The sequence below is a fragment of the Argiope bruennichi genome, chromosome 1, assembly GCF_947563725.1.
Source record: "Argiope bruennichi chromosome 1, qqArgBrue1.1, whole genome shotgun sequence".
Taxonomy (NCBI): Eukaryota; Metazoa; Arthropoda; class Arachnida; order Araneae; family Araneidae; genus Argiope; species Argiope bruennichi.
Genome location: NC_079151.1, coordinates 53,083,596 through 53,103,515, shown reverse-complemented (window position 1 = coordinate 53,103,515; position 19,920 = coordinate 53,083,596). Strand labels below are relative to the sequence as shown.

General features: G+C 30.2%; 1 protein-coding gene across 2 annotated transcripts in view; it reads left to right on the top strand.

Annotated features, from left to right (window-relative positions):
- Positions 1-19,661, top strand: part of LOC129964331 (nose resistant to fluoxetine protein 6-like) — a 46,356-nt gene extending 26,695 nt beyond the window's left edge. For both annotated transcript variants that reach the window (XM_056079091.1, XM_056079090.1), the window contains exons 7-14: positions 3,547-3,639; positions 6,858-7,020; positions 7,542-7,621; positions 8,991-9,125; positions 10,362-10,482; positions 14,185-14,359; positions 17,954-18,120; positions 19,323-19,661. In XM_056079091.1, coding sequence (XP_055935066.1) covers positions 3,547-3,639; positions 6,858-7,020; positions 7,542-7,621; positions 8,991-9,125; positions 10,362-10,482; positions 14,185-14,359; positions 17,954-18,120; positions 19,323-19,448 — 1,060 coding nt within the window. In that variant the 3' untranslated portion in view covers positions 19,449-19,661. The remainder of the gene's footprint in view (positions 1-3,546; positions 3,640-6,857; positions 7,021-7,541; positions 7,622-8,990; positions 9,126-10,361; positions 10,483-14,184; positions 14,360-17,953; positions 18,121-19,322) is intronic.
- The last annotated feature ends 259 nt before the right edge of the window (positions 19,662-19,920 follow it).

The following is a 19,920-nucleotide window of genomic DNA, read 5'->3' as shown; positions in this document are numbered from 1 at the left end:
GTGGTATAAATATGCAGAAGCAGCTTTATATATCTTAGAAAATATGCAAAAATAAAAGGATAGTTAACTTATAACAAAGAACATCGGAAGATTGTGAAATCGTGTTAACTTTTTAATTAAGCCATATTTTACTTTGTAATACAATGCATCAATTTTTCTAATACTAACTGATTTTGCACATGCATATACAATTTCTGAAACGGATCAAAACTCGTAAAAACGTTCGAAATAAGAATCTTCCTTTGAATTTGTGAAAACACTGAAATGCAATTATTTGCAATGCATCTGAGTTATATTTTTCTTAGATGAAAAAACTTTTTCTAATAAACTTCAAATAAATAAAATATCGGCTTATTTGAATGCATCGGTTGATCGCCCAATCATAACAAAAAAGTATTTCAAGCACTTTTATTTCAGTTGATTTGATTCGTTTTGGTAAAAATGAAATTTACTAATCGATTTTTCATTCACTTCTTGATGAGCTGAAGATTTGAAATTTTCTAAGCTTTTGTATTCTCGATAGCATTTAGCTATTTTAATATTTCCATATCCATTTTTTCCTTAATAAGATAAAATTTGATTATATTCACGTGGCCCAACCTCATATCGAGAAGGTCAAATACTAAATGACAGGAGGAAAATGAAGAAAATAATTCAAATAAAAGAAATTCTAGTGTTTTCTAATAATATTGTTCGCAAAAGTTTTTTAAAAATAAATTTGCTAATAATTATTCTTTCTCTTCGTGATACTTGGATTTTTTAAGCAACCTTATTTCGAGTATTTTCTGCAATCAATGGAATGATAGGATAAATGGTATAATGTTTCCCCCGTCTTATTATATAACACCGTGAAATAAACGCACATTCACTTTGTAGTCCCTTAAGTACGTCACTCGATAGTAATTCGATGTCATTATCATGTTGCCTTGCTTAAATCCCTTTTCATACCTTTAAATTTTATAATTTTAAATTTATTCATATTAGCAGTAAATTAAACGTCTCTTCGGCAAGAAATGTAGCCGGCAGAAATACGAAAAAACTTTCAAACGCGTATTTAATTTAAACTACACGAGTTGTTCGTGGTGAAGTACGATACTTGATTGCTTCAAAACTCCATTAGATACAATGTGCATTTTTTAAACTGTTATATCATTATGTTGTAAATTCATGATATTTATTTATTATTCATATAGAATTCAATATATTTAATAATGGAAACAGCTGTTAAAAGATTTAAATTAAATTTCTCTTGGCAGTGACTTATATTGAGTTATTTCCGCATAATGCTTTCATTGTTATTATTATAAATACTATAGAACCATGAAATCAGCTTCTTTGCAAATTTACAAACTATTGATACCACTTAAAAGGAATCAAAATTTAAATAATTTTATGAATCAATTGGTAATTAATTAAGTTATGAAAATATAAAAAAGGTAAACTGACATCAAAATAATATAAATTTGTAAATTTTAAAATTCTAAATCATTTGGAAGTGAGTATAAAATCGAATATAAAATTTCATTTTCACAAACACAACATACGTTAAATGCATTTTACTAGTTTCCAGAAATTTGTTACACCAAGTATATATATATATGTTCTCCAATATAAATGTATAACAAGCTTATCAAGAAATGAATGTAAAATCTAAAACCAAATTCCATTTTTGCAATCATGAAACTAAATAAGATGAATGAACTAGAAATCTCTTTCTCACATATAGATGTATTAAACCTTAACCCAATATATTTTCAACATTATATAAGCTTCAGAAATTTCAGTTTTTACTACCATATTTAAAATTTTGACCAGATGCGGCTCTTTTGATTGTATTTTTATGTTATTTGTAAGTAATAAAATAACTCGCTATTAAAAAAAAATCCATAGATTGTTATGCTGAATTTTATGAATCTCATTTTGCCACAGGTGTTACCATAGTAACTCATCAAAAAGTCAAGTTTTAGGTCTCCCTTTATATATAAAATAAAAAGAACGCTAAATTCAATGATATATAAGTAAAGAAAATAAAGGAAAATAGTTATTCTAATGTAAAGAGCTTATTTTACTTATTTTTCAAATATTTCTATCTTAGAATTGAAAAGAATCGAAAAAACTTACATTTTGTCCATATTAAGTTACTGTATTTTAATCTCAAAATGAACTAATATTTTCCTGCAGGTATATTCTAAGTATTAAAATAATATATCTAAAATATAACCAAAAAGCAAATACAGCAAATATCATTCAATGGTAAAAAATCGCAAAGGAATGACTTTCGATAAAAATCATTTTGAATTATATAGTTTTCAATACTTTATTTTGCCACTGATTCTATTTAAATAACCTGTGCAACAGAATTGCTAAATTGCGTCAGTGAAGAAACATTTATTTCGTAGACTTTTGGATCACTAACTTGCATTTTGCAAATATAGAATATTTCCACAATAACCTTATGAAGCCATCGAATTCCAAACTGTTTTCTTTCTTTTCTGGTTCTCAGATTGCATTCATTTACCAAACTTGTCTCTCTATGCTGGATGACATAACATACTCAGTATAAAAAATGAAAAATTTAGCCATGAATAGTGTAAAGGTATTTATTTACGTATTAAAAGCAAATCAAAAACAACGTAGTGAAAATAGCATTACGACATCAATTAATGCAATTTACGCGATATTTAAACTACTGTTGTGGTTTATAATGGCATTTCCCATGGACAAGCTCGCTGACGAAGTCAGAGATTTTAAGCTAAGTGAACGTCTCTTGTTTTAGTAGCGCCAACTAAGGCCAAAAGTGCGTCTTAGCTACCCACGCATTACATTCGCTTGCACAACCCCTTTTTACAGGGGGACATATTCACACATCTCACAGATAGAACAGATAAAGAACAACCATTCCCGAACCGGGACTCGAATCCAGAACGCCCAGGCCACGTTGAAGACGCGCTACCCCTATGCCAGGACGCCAGTATTTAAACTACACATCATACATAATGTATGTAAATTTTCTGAAAAAATAAAATAATGGAATAATAAATATAAGTTGAGATTACTTTTGAGGAAATATCTGATTACTCAAGAATTCAAAACAAGAACCGAAAGGATTGATAAAAGAGAGGAATTTAATTTCTGTACAAGTTCTTTTTAATAAACGAGTATCATTCCTTTTTCATATCGATCTAATGTATTTGCCTATTATTTAATATTAAGATAATCTGGGTAAAAAATATGTTCAATTTTTATGTTGAGAAATTTTTTTAGTACATTTTATCTAAGCTCTATTAAATGTTTTGAAAAGAAAATTTATCTATTTCATTTTTTTAATTCAAAAGTTTTTCTGATCTTCATCAGTTTATTATAACAAAATTCTATCAATTATTTTCTTTTTTTAATAAAACGAATATATAATAATATCCAACACATCATTTCATAGAAATCTAAAAAAATTGTTTAGTTTCAAAAGCGAATACAAACTTGAAGTTAAAAAAAAATGCATGTTCGTATTAAATAAATATTAAAAAAATATTTTTTTTATTTATTTAGCGGATTTTTAACTGCATATTCATTTTCTAAAAATTTCGAGAAGAATAATGGGAAAATATCATGGTTTTCATTCTACATCAAAAGATTTTTAAGGTATGTACATGCAAATTTTATCCAATATTTTCTTTCTCGTTTAATTTAGTACTAACAATATTGAAGTATGAGAGATGAAACACCTTCTGCTTCATCGTTAAAAGTAGTCAAAAATTCACAAAACTTCACTCAATTATCCAACACCGTTATCTGATATAAAAAGTAAGTTTCTAAATACGTTAAAGGTAAAGTAAGAAAGTAAAAGGTAAAGGTGATAAAATAATAAAAACATACAAAAAATATCTTAATTGAAAATTGCATTTTGGAAATAATTGCGGTGTCTGTATTTTCAGTCCTTAATTTCAATTATGAGTGAAGTCTCGAATAATATTCTCCTTATAATATAAATTTATATAGTGTAAAGAAAAATTATTATATAATTTGAATTCATACAATGAAGTGAAAGAATTATGACATAAGTTCAATTCATATAAGGTGACGAAAAAATATGACCCATTCTCTTAAAGCGCCAAAGTTACAATCCCATATTACTTGATACTCCCTCTGTCCGAAAATATAATGAAAACAGAAGAGGTTAAGATTATTATTGGGTTGTTAAGAGGAATCATCAAATCAAGACATTCAACTGAAAATGACTATAAATTGTGTATTAAAAATGTATCAGAAATACGATCGAAGAGTTAATTTAATGCGGTCAACTCTCTCATAAAAATTAGACAAAGACACATATGCTAGCGTTTGTGTATCTTTTCAAACGTATATGCAATAAATTATGTTGTCTCACAGAGGACATTCTTATGAAATCCATCACCTTAAAAAGAAAAAATTCCATCGCGAGGGGCAGTTATCACCAAATATACCGTGTTCCCAGGATGCGCCGAAGAAGGCTAAATCCATTAAAATAAAGTTGTATTTCAAAATTATTATTATCACAAGCTTAAGCTATTTAACTGAAATTGTAAATTTCTTTTGAATGTATACCATATTTTGGAGGAAAGGGAGTTGATAAATTTTAACATTTTCGTAGCTGTAGAAATTTGGTTTCTTGAAGAAACAAATATATGTACTTATCTGCTATTAAATACGCACAAGTAAATTTAACAATTTAAAAAAAGTAATATATCACGAAAGGTATTCATATTTACAAATTAAAGAATCTTTGAATTTGCATAAATTCAAACAGATACTGCCTGTCTCATATATTGTGCTTTCCTTCCAAGCGAAATGTGTCCCCGAGAGACGACCACTACATCTAATTTATGTCAAAAAGAAGTATAATATACTAATCAATGGTTAATTAAAATTGCGTAAAATAATACAGAATTAATTTTTTGCATTTATCATTATGAAACGCTGGAGTTCCAATACTCTATGGTTATTATTTAAAATTTTGGCTGCATTTTATGAAAATGTATGTAAAACATATGTGGCTTATATGGTTCATATCAATTTATCCTTTTGTACTAAGATATTTTTTCTTTTCAAAAACAATATGAATTAAAATTTTTATGCTTTTATTCATACATCTTTAAAAACTAATTTTATATATTTAATAAAATTTATAAAATGATAATTTAATTTCAAAAGAAAATACACTTTAGGTCAATTCTCTAATCAGTAATTTAGTAAAATACAAGAAATATTATTAGACAATTATTCTTTTAGATAATAAACAACAAAGCGTTAATTTAACAGTCGGTAATTCATTATTTTCGAGCAATAAATAACATCCATATGTAGTTCAGTAAAGTTTATATGGATAAATAAATTATTTTCAAATAAGATGCCATATAAATAATTGTTTAAATTGATATTTAAACATAATAAATAGTAGCCCCGATGATTAAAGAATCGCCTACCATCTAAATATATCAAATAACTCGCAAAGCCATCCATCTGTCCACTTAATCACTCACCCAGTCACAATCACTGCACAGATTTCCCATCCTCCCCCCCCCCTGAAGTTGATAATACCTAAATATGGTCAACATTTTTTTTACACCTTTTTCCTCCGTCTATTTTCAATAAAAATATAAAACTCTACTTCAATGTTCATTTTCTGTGTGTGGAAGTTGGAATACTTTGAAAAAGAACCTAACGACAACTCCTAGATAAAATATTAATATGTCAACATTTATTTCATTTGAAATTTTATGATTTCCAGATACTTCATCAAGCATAACTTTCTCCAGCCACTTCTATTTTCGAAAGATATAGCAAAATAAAAGTTTGCCGGGATCAGCAGCATCAACCAATTTTCATCGTCAATTAATTTCACCTTTTTGAAAATGTTGTTGTTTCTTATGGGACTTTCCATGGACAAGCCCGCTGTTAGGAAGACAGCGATGTAAGCGGATAAGGAACGTCTCTTGTTTTAGCAGCACCAACTAGGGCCAAGAGTACGACTTTGCCACTCACGAATCACTCATTCGCTTGCACAACCCCTTTTTACAGAGGGGCACATTCGAACATCTCACAGAAAGAAGAGAGAAAGAACAACCATGCTCGAACCGGGACTCGAACCCAGAAAGCCCAGATCAATAGGAAGACGCGCTACCCCCATTCCAGGACGCCAGTACTTTAAAAATGTGGTAACATTGATCTCAAAATGGAAAACAATGGAAGATAAGCAGACCTTACGATTATTTAAAGATCATCAGCAACCGTATGAAATGAAAATTATCGAAATTTGTTCAGTGCTTGTTGGTGGAGAATTGCGTCACAGTTTTTCCCCACAGAGAATGTATGGTGAAATAAAGTCTATTTTTAATTACTCTGAAAGATGGAGATGGGGAGATATCAGATAACCCTTAGTGGCATATCTAGAGATCATGATATTTCATATTAAATAATAATTAGGGAAACTGGATCAATCGTTTGGGGTGACAGACTGATTCACTGATTGCCTTTATTATTTTAAATAAACAGATACATAAATGACATCTGCATTAACAATAAATATATGTCATATCGTCAGATAGTGGGCTTGGGAATCTTGTGATATTAAGTTTCTGTATTAAGCATAGTATTTTGAAATTTCAATAAGTGACACCATGTATATTTAAAAAGAAAGACATTCAAAATTTTCAAAAAAAAAACAACATTATTAACTAAATATTGATTAATTACACATATCTTACAGTACACAAAGGCAAATACTTTTGACTTTTTATATTTTTTTTTTATTTTACATAGATTAATAATTATGATGGGATTTCATTCCTCTGTCTTTATTTATAACTCATTCTTTTTTACAGAATTACACCAGTGTACATGGCTGTACTGGGATTCTATACCACTCTCTTCACATACATAAATTCCAGCCCAGTATGGCCAACTTACGATACAAATCCAGTGTGCAGAAAAAATTGGATATGGAATTTTTTATATATAAATAATTTCATTGCACATCACAATCAGGTAATAGAATTATCCTATATGCTTTAAATTTGTGTATTGTTTTATTTAATTGTGTTTTACTAAAATTGGTTATCCCTACAATATACAACTTTATATTATCAACAGAAACACATAACTTATTTTTGGAATGTGTAAAACAAATGAAAGAATTAAAATAAAATTAAAATTCTTTATTTTTTCCAAAACAAAATTTGTGTGTGTGTGTGTGTGTGTGTGTGTGTGTGTGTGTGTGTGTGTGTGTGTGTGTGTGTGTGTGTGTGTGTGTGTGTGTGTGTGTGTGTGTGTGTTTTTACTTCTCGGTATGCAAAATACATCTAATAAGCCCAATTTTGCGTGCTTCAGTAAGTGTCAAAATAATTAATTTTTTAGTAATTAATCAAAACAAAGATATAATCAAAAATATGTTTCTAATATCATTATATAAATGCTTGAATGAGCATGTTCTTGTTTTGTAACAATTTATGTATCGGGAGCTTTGTTTCTTAAACAGCTAATTTAGTTCTTCAATTTGTTCTTTTCAGTGTATGAGCATGACTTGGTTCCTCGGATGCGTTATGCAGTTGTATGTGATTAGTCCTTTATTTATGATTCCTTTGAACAGGTGAGTGCATTCTCGAAGACTCAGTTTGAGAGACATCTTTTAAACTAATGAATTGTTTTGAAAATTCATGTTTTTGTTGTTTCTTATGACACTTGCCATGGACAAGCCCGCTCTTACGAAGAAAGCGATTTTAGCCGGTGGGTGAGCGTCTCTTGTTTTTATAGAAGCGCCAACTAGGGCCAAGAGTACGACTTTGCTACTCACGCATCACTCATTCGCTTGCACAAACCCTTTTTATAGGAGGACATATTCACACATCTCACAGATAGAACAACGGATGAAAAACCATGCCTAAACCGGAACCCAGGACACCCAGATCACGGGGAAGACGCGATACCCCTATGCCAGGACGCCGGCTGAAAATTCATTCCTCAAAGGGCGTGATCGTCGACCCATTTCAGTTTTTTACTTAACTTTATTCTTCAGTAAATGATGCCCTTGTTTAAGTTTTAAAGATTCAAAGCAGAAGACCACATACACGTTTCTGTGCAGGTAATATCAGACTGAAATCGCTCCTTATACGAGTTTCTGCTGAAGACCATCGCATAATATTCGCCATTGTTCCAACACTGCAAGCAACCAACGCATTTTGTAATTCATAACGTAAGGAAGAAAACCGTGTAATTGTTTTGGAAACGTTCTTTCCGACCTATTGAGTCCATATCTTAAACAGATTTATATTTCTAATCACAGAATCTTATAAAAAATTTCATTTAAATGTCATTTTCGATTTTAAATATCTTCTTAACAATAAGAAAATATATAAATGGATAACAGTCGATCAACTTGATGAACGGAATTGATGACGAATTTAATACAAAAATGAATACACATGTATAATTTTGATGACAAAGACAAATTCAAAATTTTATCCATAGAGCTGATTGAGTTTTTGACGTATCAGGTTCGCAGACAAATAATCTAGTAGACATAATTCCAAAATAATTTTCTTACTGTCTGAAATTTGTAAATACATTAAATTCTCTATATCAATTTTCTTTTGTGTGTGTGTGCTTACAATATTTGGTCTTTGAATACTTTTGATATGAGAAAATAAAAAACCAAATATCGACTCCCAGATATATCTTTTGGTTTCCTAACATTGAGCTCTCAAAAAGGTTTAAACGACATCCAGGTGTTGTGATGAGTTATTCACTTCAGAAGATAAAAGTTTAGAGATTTTTTCAGTGGGGAAAGTTCCTGCAGAACGTCCTTGCAATATGAAATGAAAAAAGGCAGCTCATTATGTCCAGTTACCGGCTTGAAAATGCACAATTTCTCAGAATTCCAGTAACTAATTTTCTGTACATAAAATTAAAAGTTTCGAGTTCTATCTTTTTGTATATTAAAGCTTTTTTTTTAATTTCAGATGGCCGAGAATTGGATACATTTTGTCAGTCGTCACTATCTGGGGTTCATGTTATGCAACCTTTATAACATCTAAAAAACATAAAATATTTGCCACGCTGCCAAAAAATCTAAATATTGACGAACTAAGTATACGGTGAGTCATTTAATTGATTAGAAAAGAAAATAATTGCAAGAGAATTCTTTGACAAAATTGTGTTTGCTGTAAAAACTTCTAAAATATAACTGCCCTTATAAGAAAAATCCAAGAAAAATTTCCTGCATGGAAACACAGGAATTTTGGCATGGAATTTTTCTCATGAACTAAAAAAAACTACACGAGCACTCCTTGTTTCTCAATAAGTAATATTATTGAGAATTAATATTAATTAGAAATGAGATATAAAAGGAAGCATTAGTCTATGCGTCAAAATGTGTGTGCATGTATGTGTGTCTGCGGCGTCCAACAAATCTATCGCACTCATAAGCATGAAATGCTACACACAGGTAGTATGATGACTCAATGTACCTCGAAGCTCGAATTTCAAAATTTAATACGGAAATTTTTTTAATTTAATGTTTTGTACTAGCTTGAGAGTTTCTTCGCACAGATTTGCTCCTGGTATAGTTTCTAATGGTTTTAGAAAAAAATCCTTGCACTCTCAAAAGAGCAAATACTTATTATTGTTTTTTTTTTATACTTTCGAGGTGATTTACTGAAATTTCAAAATTTTCTGAACATTAATCTTTTTTTCTTGAAAACTGAAATTAAATTTCCTGCAAACCAGATTTTAATTCACTTATCTTTTTTAAACTTTTTGAGATCTTTATTGTTTCTTTCATATAAAACAATGATGTTCAAAATTGTTTTATTTATTTTTAATTCATTGCTTTTCAGGTACATTGTAAGTTTTTTTGCTCCATTTATTTATTTATTTTATTGCTGAACTGGTCAGTGAATAAAATTTCCCTCAGCAGAAGTTTTATCTCTTTACTGATTTATCAAATTGCCAATGTAGAAATCGAAAACAATCGAAACAATGAAATATAATCACTTTCGCTTCAATACGAAGTTCAAATTTTAAAAGGGCTGATAGAAAATTAGAAAGAAGCATAGTATAAGGAACATAACTATATAATACATCTATAATAATATAATATTTATGGTAATCAATATACGTAACTTAAAAATATTTTGATGATAAAGCTTTTAAGAGACTAAATTCCATAAAATATTTAACCTGATTTGTAATATTCCAAGACATGATATATATATATATATATATATATATATATATATATATATATATATATATATATATATATATATACGCTACAAAACAAAATCTGGAATGAATTTATCATTTTAAGACAGATTTCATATTTTTTTCAGGGTTTGGCAAATGGTTGATGAAATGCATCAGAAAACTTACGTAAAATTAACTCCTTATATTATTGGCATATTACTTGGATATTATTTGCATCGGAGGAAACTTTCCGAGAAAAACAGTTTGGTAATAAAAAAAATTTCTACGTTCTCTCCATTATTTTTATATCAATGAAAATAATTTCTAACGATAAATAACTATGAACTTCATTTTTTCCATATTCAATTTGGGCTCTTTATTAATAAATATCGGCTCTCACTCTGTATAATAATGCTGATCTGTATTTTATAAAAACACATATTTTGCATAACCTAATTTTTTTTTATTTGAAGCGTTATTTATAAAAATAAATTACGAATATATTATGCAGGCATAAGGAACAGGTAATCCATTATTTTTCCTAATCATCCACGATTCCATCTTGATGCTACAGCTTAGTGAAATATGTCTATATGAAATCCTACTGAATACCAAATGCTTCACAACTGTTTGTAATTATCAAATTAACCCTGCAACGTCATTGATCGTGACGTCCATACGTGAACTGTGCTCTAAAAGAGGTTAATAATGATGTACAAAAGAAATCACTTTGTCTTTATTCAAATTCTGAAGTCATAAAGAGAGATCTTTAGTCAGCATCTAATATAAAACATTTGGTGTGGGGGAGGGTATATAAAGAGAAATTTTTATTTTGTCTATCATGCAAAGCAGAATGGAGTGAATTTATACTTATACGATATTCGTCAAATTATCGTTTGATTTAATAATTCATTGCGAGTGCTGCAGGAAGGAAAAAGATGCGATGTCACAGCACAGCATAACCATACAAAGAAAGCAACCCTATTTTTACAAAGTACCCGGAATAATGTGAATGACCATTAGCATGTGGTAACATGGCGAAGTGAAGTTGATATAGTACCATGAAGGCCAGCACTGGCCATGATATAAAATCTCCCGGAGGAGGTACATCTCATTAGTGAAGTACCTCGGCCTTACAAAATTACTTTAACCAACAAAAAACTGTCTACTTTCTTATGCAGTAATCTCACATCCACATACTCGCGATTCCCCCGACAACGTGACAACCTGTAGTTAAATGTTAGATGATAGGTGTAGTGAAGTTCACCTGAGGACTAAAACTTAACTTGAATTAAATTTATTATTAGCTATGAATGAAAGCCTAGAAACGCCTTCATAACTTTGGAAAGTGCGGCTGGTTGATTCTCTAAAATTTCATACTTGATTATAGCTTCTCAAATATCTCACAGTAAGCAGAAACATTCTTTCGCCATTGAAATCCAAATCTTCAAAACTCTTTTTATTTTGGTATCTTCTATTGTTTCAATAAGAAATTTTCAAAGCACACAGCAGGAAATTTCGACATTTGACGGTTCTAGACAGTTCACATCATTAGGTTTTTCATTTAATAAACTGATCATTTTAGTTTCACCTTTCATCAATTTTTAATTCGATCAAAAAAATTATATTTTTATTTTATTCATATTATACCATAAAAATCCACATTTCCTTTTTCTTTATTTATAACGAGTCGTCTTTAATGAAGGAGAAATGATAATGATTTTCAGAAATTGGTTGCACTATCATTCATTCATCATTAGAATAGTTGTAAAATATTCATTATCAAATTTGAAAATCAAAACATTCATCGGGATTTAAATCAACAGCTTTATTCTTAGCTCAAATCATGTCGGGATCAATTATTTTTCATTTTTTATTTTTCCATAATCACCTCGTGACAGAATTGCTGGCTCAATGGTAAGCATGTGCATGGGAAGACCGACTTAGCAACAATATTATATAATTTATTTCAGGTCAATTTTTATTTTAGTCATAGTGCCCCATATAAATCCATATTTTCATCTTTTTATTCATTTATTACTAATTGCCATTAACGATCAACTACCTTAATGGCTGCAAAAATTAATGAAATCTTTCAGGGATAATATAGTCTTTATATCCTCGCCAGCAAAATATTTCTTAAATTTCAAATTTCGACAGATACGTAACTCATACCTTTTAAAACACCTTAGACTGTGATGTTCTTTTTGTTATGCATATAACCTTAATTTATTAACCTTTTATCCAAAATTTTAATTTTAAATAGGAAATGAATAAATTTAAAGAAATCCAATCAAATATTAATAATATCGAAACATGTTTAAAAGGTATAAGAATAAAAATATAATTCTATAATATATGAGAGAAATATTCATACTTCCCAATTTATTAAAATATCCAATGTGCCATAAAAAAAGGATTTCAAAGCTAGAAGAGCAATGGTATGTTTTGTTTTTACATCCAAACGTATTACTGAAAAGCACTTGTCTTTAAAAGTAATGATCTTTAAAAGTTTATGACCACTCTTCCCTTCTAAAATTAAACCTTAACTGTAGCTGTCGAACAGCTTCTAAAAAAACGTGGAAATCTTCTTCAAGGCCTACTTTAAACAAATTCAGTATGCAAAAATAAGGCAAATATCCATATCTTGATTATCAAAAATGGAAGAAAAATACAGGATGAAATATTTTTAGGAACCATGAAAATGATTTGAGTTCCTTTACAACAAATAAAATGTTATTGTAAAAATTACATTAAATACATTTAATACATTTAAAAATTAATTCAAAGATGATGAAGCTTTTACGGCAATTAAATAGGAACAGTTGAAGAGATTATTTTTTTAAGCTATGATGGTGCAAAATTTTTTTTTATGCAATGATATTTTTAGAAGATAGAGACAGAAAATTCGTTTTAATAAAAATTTCATTAAATTTTAAAACAATTAAAATTCTAGAAAAAAATTCCATCCAAATGCGCTTTAATTGCTTATTTCCACCTTCCAAAGAATATCCTTGCCAAATTTCGTTGCCCTCAATCGAACAGACTGTCCTGAAGAGAGTTAATGCACAACTAGACACATTCTTCTTTATGTTTAATACATAGTGAGCAAAATGTTCAGATAATCAGCAGAATCTTTACTTTTCAACAAAAAATCACGCTATTAAATATTCCATGAAACATGAAAACAGTCTACATTTGATTGCAATTCTGTTTGCATTTAATATAATTTAGGGATTACTTGGAGTAGAAATTTAGGAAAACTTTGCATAATAATTAAAGAGGTTTCATTAAAAAGGAATATTATTTACGTTCTTTCATTTTTACATGCGCTTACTTTTTTGTAAATTGCCGGGAAATGCCAGAATAAGCTTACTTTTTTAACAATTTTAATTTTTAATTCTGATTTTTTAAAACTCTCTGAAGTCATATTTTCACCTTGCAAAGTATATTTGTGAAAATTGGAGGATTCTAGATCAAACAGCTTACCTTGAAAACACTAAAGTGCATAGAGATACACATTTGCTTTATTATTGGCATAGTTGCCTCTAGTTTGTAGGATACCTATGTTCTCAATTTATCACACACAAATGCGCAGATGCTCAGTGTTCATAAACAATTTCAAAAAAAAAAAAAATAGGACAGGATGGAACGACGAAATCAAGAACAGTTTGTATTTGAAAAAGTGTTCATGTTACCTAAGTATTTCTTAATTCATAGAATTTCTATTTTTCATAAAGTAATTTGTCAGGTTAATTGGATCCTTTTTATTGATTTGCCCGCCATCCCTCAACCCAGTGGCATTAGGTTTTGGCCTAGTCAGCCGCTAATCGGACATTAATTCGTCAAATAATGCAAATTCTCCAGTAAATGCCTTTTACACAAGATGGTAATGAAACTATGAAATAGGTTTTATTTTGAAAGTTTCTTACTTTATAACTTATCTATAGCATCTACCTTTTTCTACAGCTGACTTTGACTTTTGGATGGATCATTTATGCCATTCAGATATGGTTCTGTCTTTTCGCTCTCGAGAACAGAGAAGAATCTGTTTGGGAATCGGCTGTCTATAACGGACTTAAAGGTCTTGTATTTTCTTGCAGTTTCTCATGGATTGTTTTTGTTTGCGCCACGAAACAAGGAGGTGAGTTATATTAATGTTTTACTGCAAATTCTTTCCAATAATTTTTTTAAATGCATTAATTAGATTTTTACATACAATTTATAAGTATGCAAAAATAAAAAATTAAGAATAATCATTTCAATAATAATAATACAAGGTTCGAATGAAAAGATACGAAACGACACTGTGGGTATACTTTACTTTATACTTTATTTAAAGTATACTCATAGGCCTGAACTCAACGACCCCACTGATTAACGAGCCGAAGGATTCCTTGTTCCCCAGAATTCCTGTAACCGTGACGAGACCCAGTCCATCACAGCGTCCTTGAGTTCGCCGTGTAGGTTAAAACGCTTTCCTTTGCGGGTTTTTTTTTTCCCCTTCAGGGAACCAAACACATGAAAATCGCAGGGCGACATGTCCGGGCAGAAGGAAGGATGGTCGAACTGCTCCTACTTGAACTTGGTGAGTTCCGCATGTGTGAACCTGGAGACGTGGGGACGCGTGTTATCATGGAACAGAACCACACCCTCCGTGAAAAGTCCCGTTCTTTTGTTCTTGATGGACCTGCATAGTTTTTGAAGTGTCTCATAGTGCACATCGCAGTTAATGGTTCTTCTGTGCTCGAGGAATTCAATAAGTAGCGAACCATGGACGGTGAACTCAAGGACGCTGTGATGGATTGGGTCTCGTCACGGCCACAGGAATTCTGGGAATAAGGAATGCTACGGCTCGTTAATCAATGGGATCGTTGTGCTCAAGCCTTTGAATAAAGTCTTCATATATACCCACAGTGTCGTTTCGTACTTTTTCATTTGAACAAACCTTGTAATCATTTTAAGACCTTTAATTTTAGAATTTAAACTATTGTTAATTTTTGGTAGTTGTATGGGTAATAATTTGGTTGATTAATTCTCAAGAACCAAAATATCCAAATTAAACAAAGATTTTGAATTGCAAGTGTTCCACTTTTTTCTTACTTCCATTCAATAAGATTAGAATATTTGTTGTAGATAAAAAATCTAAATAATTTTCAAGTAAATCTTGAAACCTCAAATAGACCTGATTATCTGCATAAGTTTTTCTTATGTATGTATCAAAATTCCCTTGACTTAAGAGTATTTGTTACTTAAAGAAACGATTAGTGAGAAATGTATAGTATTCAGATTTCAAATGCTGGGATTTTTAAGGCTCATAATTTTAATTATTCAAATATTCAAATTTTAAAGCAAAAATTTTGGATGTAAAGTTTTATTACAAACATTCCGATAGGTTTGTAATAAAAAAAGCAGATTTTTTATGCCAAATGAATGATTAAATAGTTATAAAAATACTAAATTAATACTTTTTTATTCTGTAAGCATAGTAGTTTGCAAAAATATTTTACAATCTGACTTTACTGAAGGATGAACAATATTTCATCATACTAGGATAGCCAAGAAAAAAAATGGAAAAAAAATAAATAAAGACGCTTTTTATAATTGTAGGACATGAGTCAAAAGTTAATGGAATATTATATTATGTATATATACAGGGTGATCAAAAAATAACAGGAGGTGTACAGAGTCCTATAGCGTGTTATGTACTGGATGAAATGTCTTTTTTATTTCATTAGTGGTTTGAATTGAATATGGTTGTTTTATGTAATTTTTGTTATTGTATTTTTGCTTATTAGTGGATGTATTCTTCTAATTTATTATTTTGTATTTTCCTTTCCTTTTAAATGGTATATCTCTTAGGCCTAATTCCAGTTGATTTTCGGGTCACGAGGAATCGTTATTAGATTGTTTAGTCAGCATTCCTTCATAGAAGAAATCCCTTTTTTTGAATCCCTACCTGAGGGTGACCCTTGAAAAAATCTTCAGGCCGGTTTCTTTTTTTGGTTTAATTTTTATTTTTTTCCTATGAATTTGGTTTTTATTACTTTTGTATGTATATATATATATATATATATATATATATATATATATATATATATATATATATATATATATATATATATATATATATATATATATATATTGGGTGAGTGCAAAGGTTCTAAACGCTTTTATTTCCTTTAAAGAACAGCAAAAAAACGCAAAATGAACAGTACCTACTATTGTGTATAATCCCTATTGCTTCTATGACCTCTTGCCACTTTTCTGGTAAGAGATGAATCCTACGGCAGTAAAATTCCGGCAGTATCGAGTCAAAAAAGTCTTGGATGACAGTTTTCACGGCATCAAGATTATCAAAAAATTTCTGACTGAAGGAATTGTCCAACGCACGAAATAGGTGATAGTCAGTTGGTGCCAAGTCAGAAGAATAGGGTGGGTGGGATAAAACCTCCCAATGAAGCCCAGTAACTATTAGCGAGTGATGGCAACAGCATGTAGCCTAGCATTATCCTGATGAAGGATAACACCACGACGATTGATGAGACCTGGCCTCTTTACTACCAAATTTGAATGCAGCCTGTCTAAATGTAGACAGTAGAAGACACCCTTGATAGTTTGGTTAAGTGGCAGGACCTCCTAATAAATTATTCCCTGCACATCCCGCCACAAACTCAATAACACCTAGTTGAGATGAAATTTAGTCGATGCAAGCGGATCAGAAGGGCGACATACAGTCCTACGAAGCTGTACGATACGGTACATAAACCACTTCTCATCTCCTGTCACAATTCGTAACAAGAATAGGTAGTTTTTGTACCAGAAACAAAGAAAACACAGGTGGCGATTCGGTCACCCCGTTGATAAGTGGTCAGTTTATGTGGAACACAACAATTCAACTTTATCGTAAAACCCAATTTAACCAGTCGTCTCTTAACCATCGTTCGGTGTAAGTTGAAAGTCTCTGCTAATTCTTCCATGGATGGGTATGGGCTGTTCCTTATGGCTTGGTCCATATTGTCTTCTCCAACGTGTGATGGCAATCCACTCCTAGACTGACCTTAATAGCTTCTGTCGACTTCCCAAAATTTACGAAACCGTCGACGACATGTGCTTTCGTCTATTACATCCTCCCCATAAACTTGACAAACAATGCGACATGCTGCGGTTGCCGCACTCTTTTTATCGAACTCGTTTAACAAACAGTGACTTATATGCTCCATCTCGTTCTCCATGTTACACCTGAGATTTTTTTTTGAGATGATTCACTTTGCGAGACATGATGTATTTATATGTGAGGTATCCACACATTTGATTGGCTGACGATTTGCGTCATTACAATGTTATGTGTCACGTCAATTCCATTGCAAATTTGCATATCCAAAAACGGGTAGAACTTTTGCACTCACCTAATACACACACAATTTGAGAGGTTTCGCTGATTTACAAATCTGAAGTTTGCATAGTTTGATTCTCCGTCATCAAGGCTGAATACTATAAAAAAGTAACAGATTGCAGTTAGAATACAGAAAATGATTATTGAAATCTTTTAAATCTCAATCAGTTTACCAAAAGCAATTAGGAAAGTTGAATTAACCAATGTATTAATGCTAAGAAGTTTATCTTTCATTTTTGTTATAAAATTTAGTTCTTTATAATGTTATTATTTTTTCTTCATTAATCAGTATAGTTACAACAGTTAATATACATTTTTTAAAAAATTCGTGATTCTTTTCAGGGTTTATCAATAAATTACTTTCGTATCCGATGCTTAAGCCAATTGCTCGCCTATCATTCTGTGCTTTCCTCATAGAAACTATAGTATTAGAGGTGTACTTTTTAAGTGATGACACATTTATGGAAGAAATTGACATGTCTAAAGGCTTGCTGTTCAACTTGGGATGGGTATGTACAAGTTTATTCCATAATATAGTTAATATTTGGATATTTTTATCTTAAAATAAAAAATCATTTTAATTAACTATAAATTTTTTTTTAAATATTCACATTAATTTTTATATCAAAATGAATTAAAAAAGATAAGCAAAAAAACACTTATTCACTTTGAACAATTGCAATACCAAAGGTATTAGACAAACATCCATAATATTTGTAAAAAGACGCAAAATGTATATTGTAGAATATTTAGGAATCTAATCCTACCTTCTCCTTACCACTGAAAGACGGAATATCACCAAACGCGGGGCGTTTGAATTCTCCTGTTCTCTCGGCAACTATTTTTTTTTCTTTAAAATTTAGGAGTACATTCTACTAATTAAATGTCCGTTTTAGACTACAAAAATTAGACGTCCGTTCTATAAAACGGACAGATTAAATAGTATTCAACTTGTGAAGTCTATCGCTTGTGATGATGTTCCTATATAAACTAAGAAATTCCCGAAGATAATTAGGTTTATAAAATAGTGGAGATTATTGGACTTGATCAACTATAAATCAACAATAGCTAAGTCCAAAATGACTTTTTTCATACTTTCCACAACATCTCCAGAGACAAACAATCAGCAATATCCATTTCTTTGATCACGAATATCAGCACAATGCAAATTCTCAGCACATTTTTTTAATGTCTGAGAATTTGCATTTCAAATGAATCTGTGTGTAGTAATTAAACACTCAAAATTTCCACTTTAAAACTCACTGCACCCATACAAAACCCTTATTTTTGCTATTCCTTTACCTAATCTACTACTTTCTGCGTAATAAATGGTACTTTCGATGTCACTACCCTCTACCTGACATAATCACATTTGAAAATTTAGGAATGCAGAAAGTCACCTACTGAAATAAAAGTCAAAGATCACTTATTTATTTGAAGAAATGAAATGTTCTAGTTATCTTCTCTTAAGACAAATCGAAAAGGAAATATTGCAACAATGATGAGAAAAAAGGATGATCTTTTCATTTTTGTAGCGATGCGTTTGAAGTTAACTGAATTATGAATATAAACTTTAACAAAATAAACCTATTCAAGTACCTATTAATTTTATAAAATCCTGAAATCAAGTGAACTGCTTTTGTACACACTTTATTTTATCTTTGCTATTATTTTTTTTATATTGTCATACTAATGGAAACCTTTCTTTCAGATACCAATCCTTGCTCATTTGTTGATGTGGACATTAGTTTCGGCGTTCGTCGTATCTTTGCTGTTTGAGTATCCTTCAATAAGATTATTGCACACTTACTTCTTAGATAAGGAAAAAACATCGTGATTTTCATTTAGAACATTGACTTATAAATAATTATTGCACCATTGGATTTTAAACATTGTTCTTTTCAATATCATAGAATTAATGTAAATAAGAAAGATTTTGTTCAAGTGTTCTCCTATCCGAAGCATTTCATTTTCTTGGAAAGCATCAGTTACATACAGATTTGAAAGTAACCATAAAGAAAGGAGATTGTACAAATTAATATAACTTTAATCAGGCTCACTTTTTACAATAATTGAAAAATAATAAAATATAATAATGTATAAGATTTTATTACTTTTATGGGTATTTAGTGATTCACTCCTTATATCTTTCCGAAATTTCATTCGCTATTCTAGCATTTTAATTATCACACAGCCAACATAATAATTTTTCTATTGAAATTTCTTGCTGAAATTTGAAATTGTACCATTATTCTGGTATCTTTGATTAGTTTTAACTCAACATAGTGGCGAATTTAAATATTTTGCGG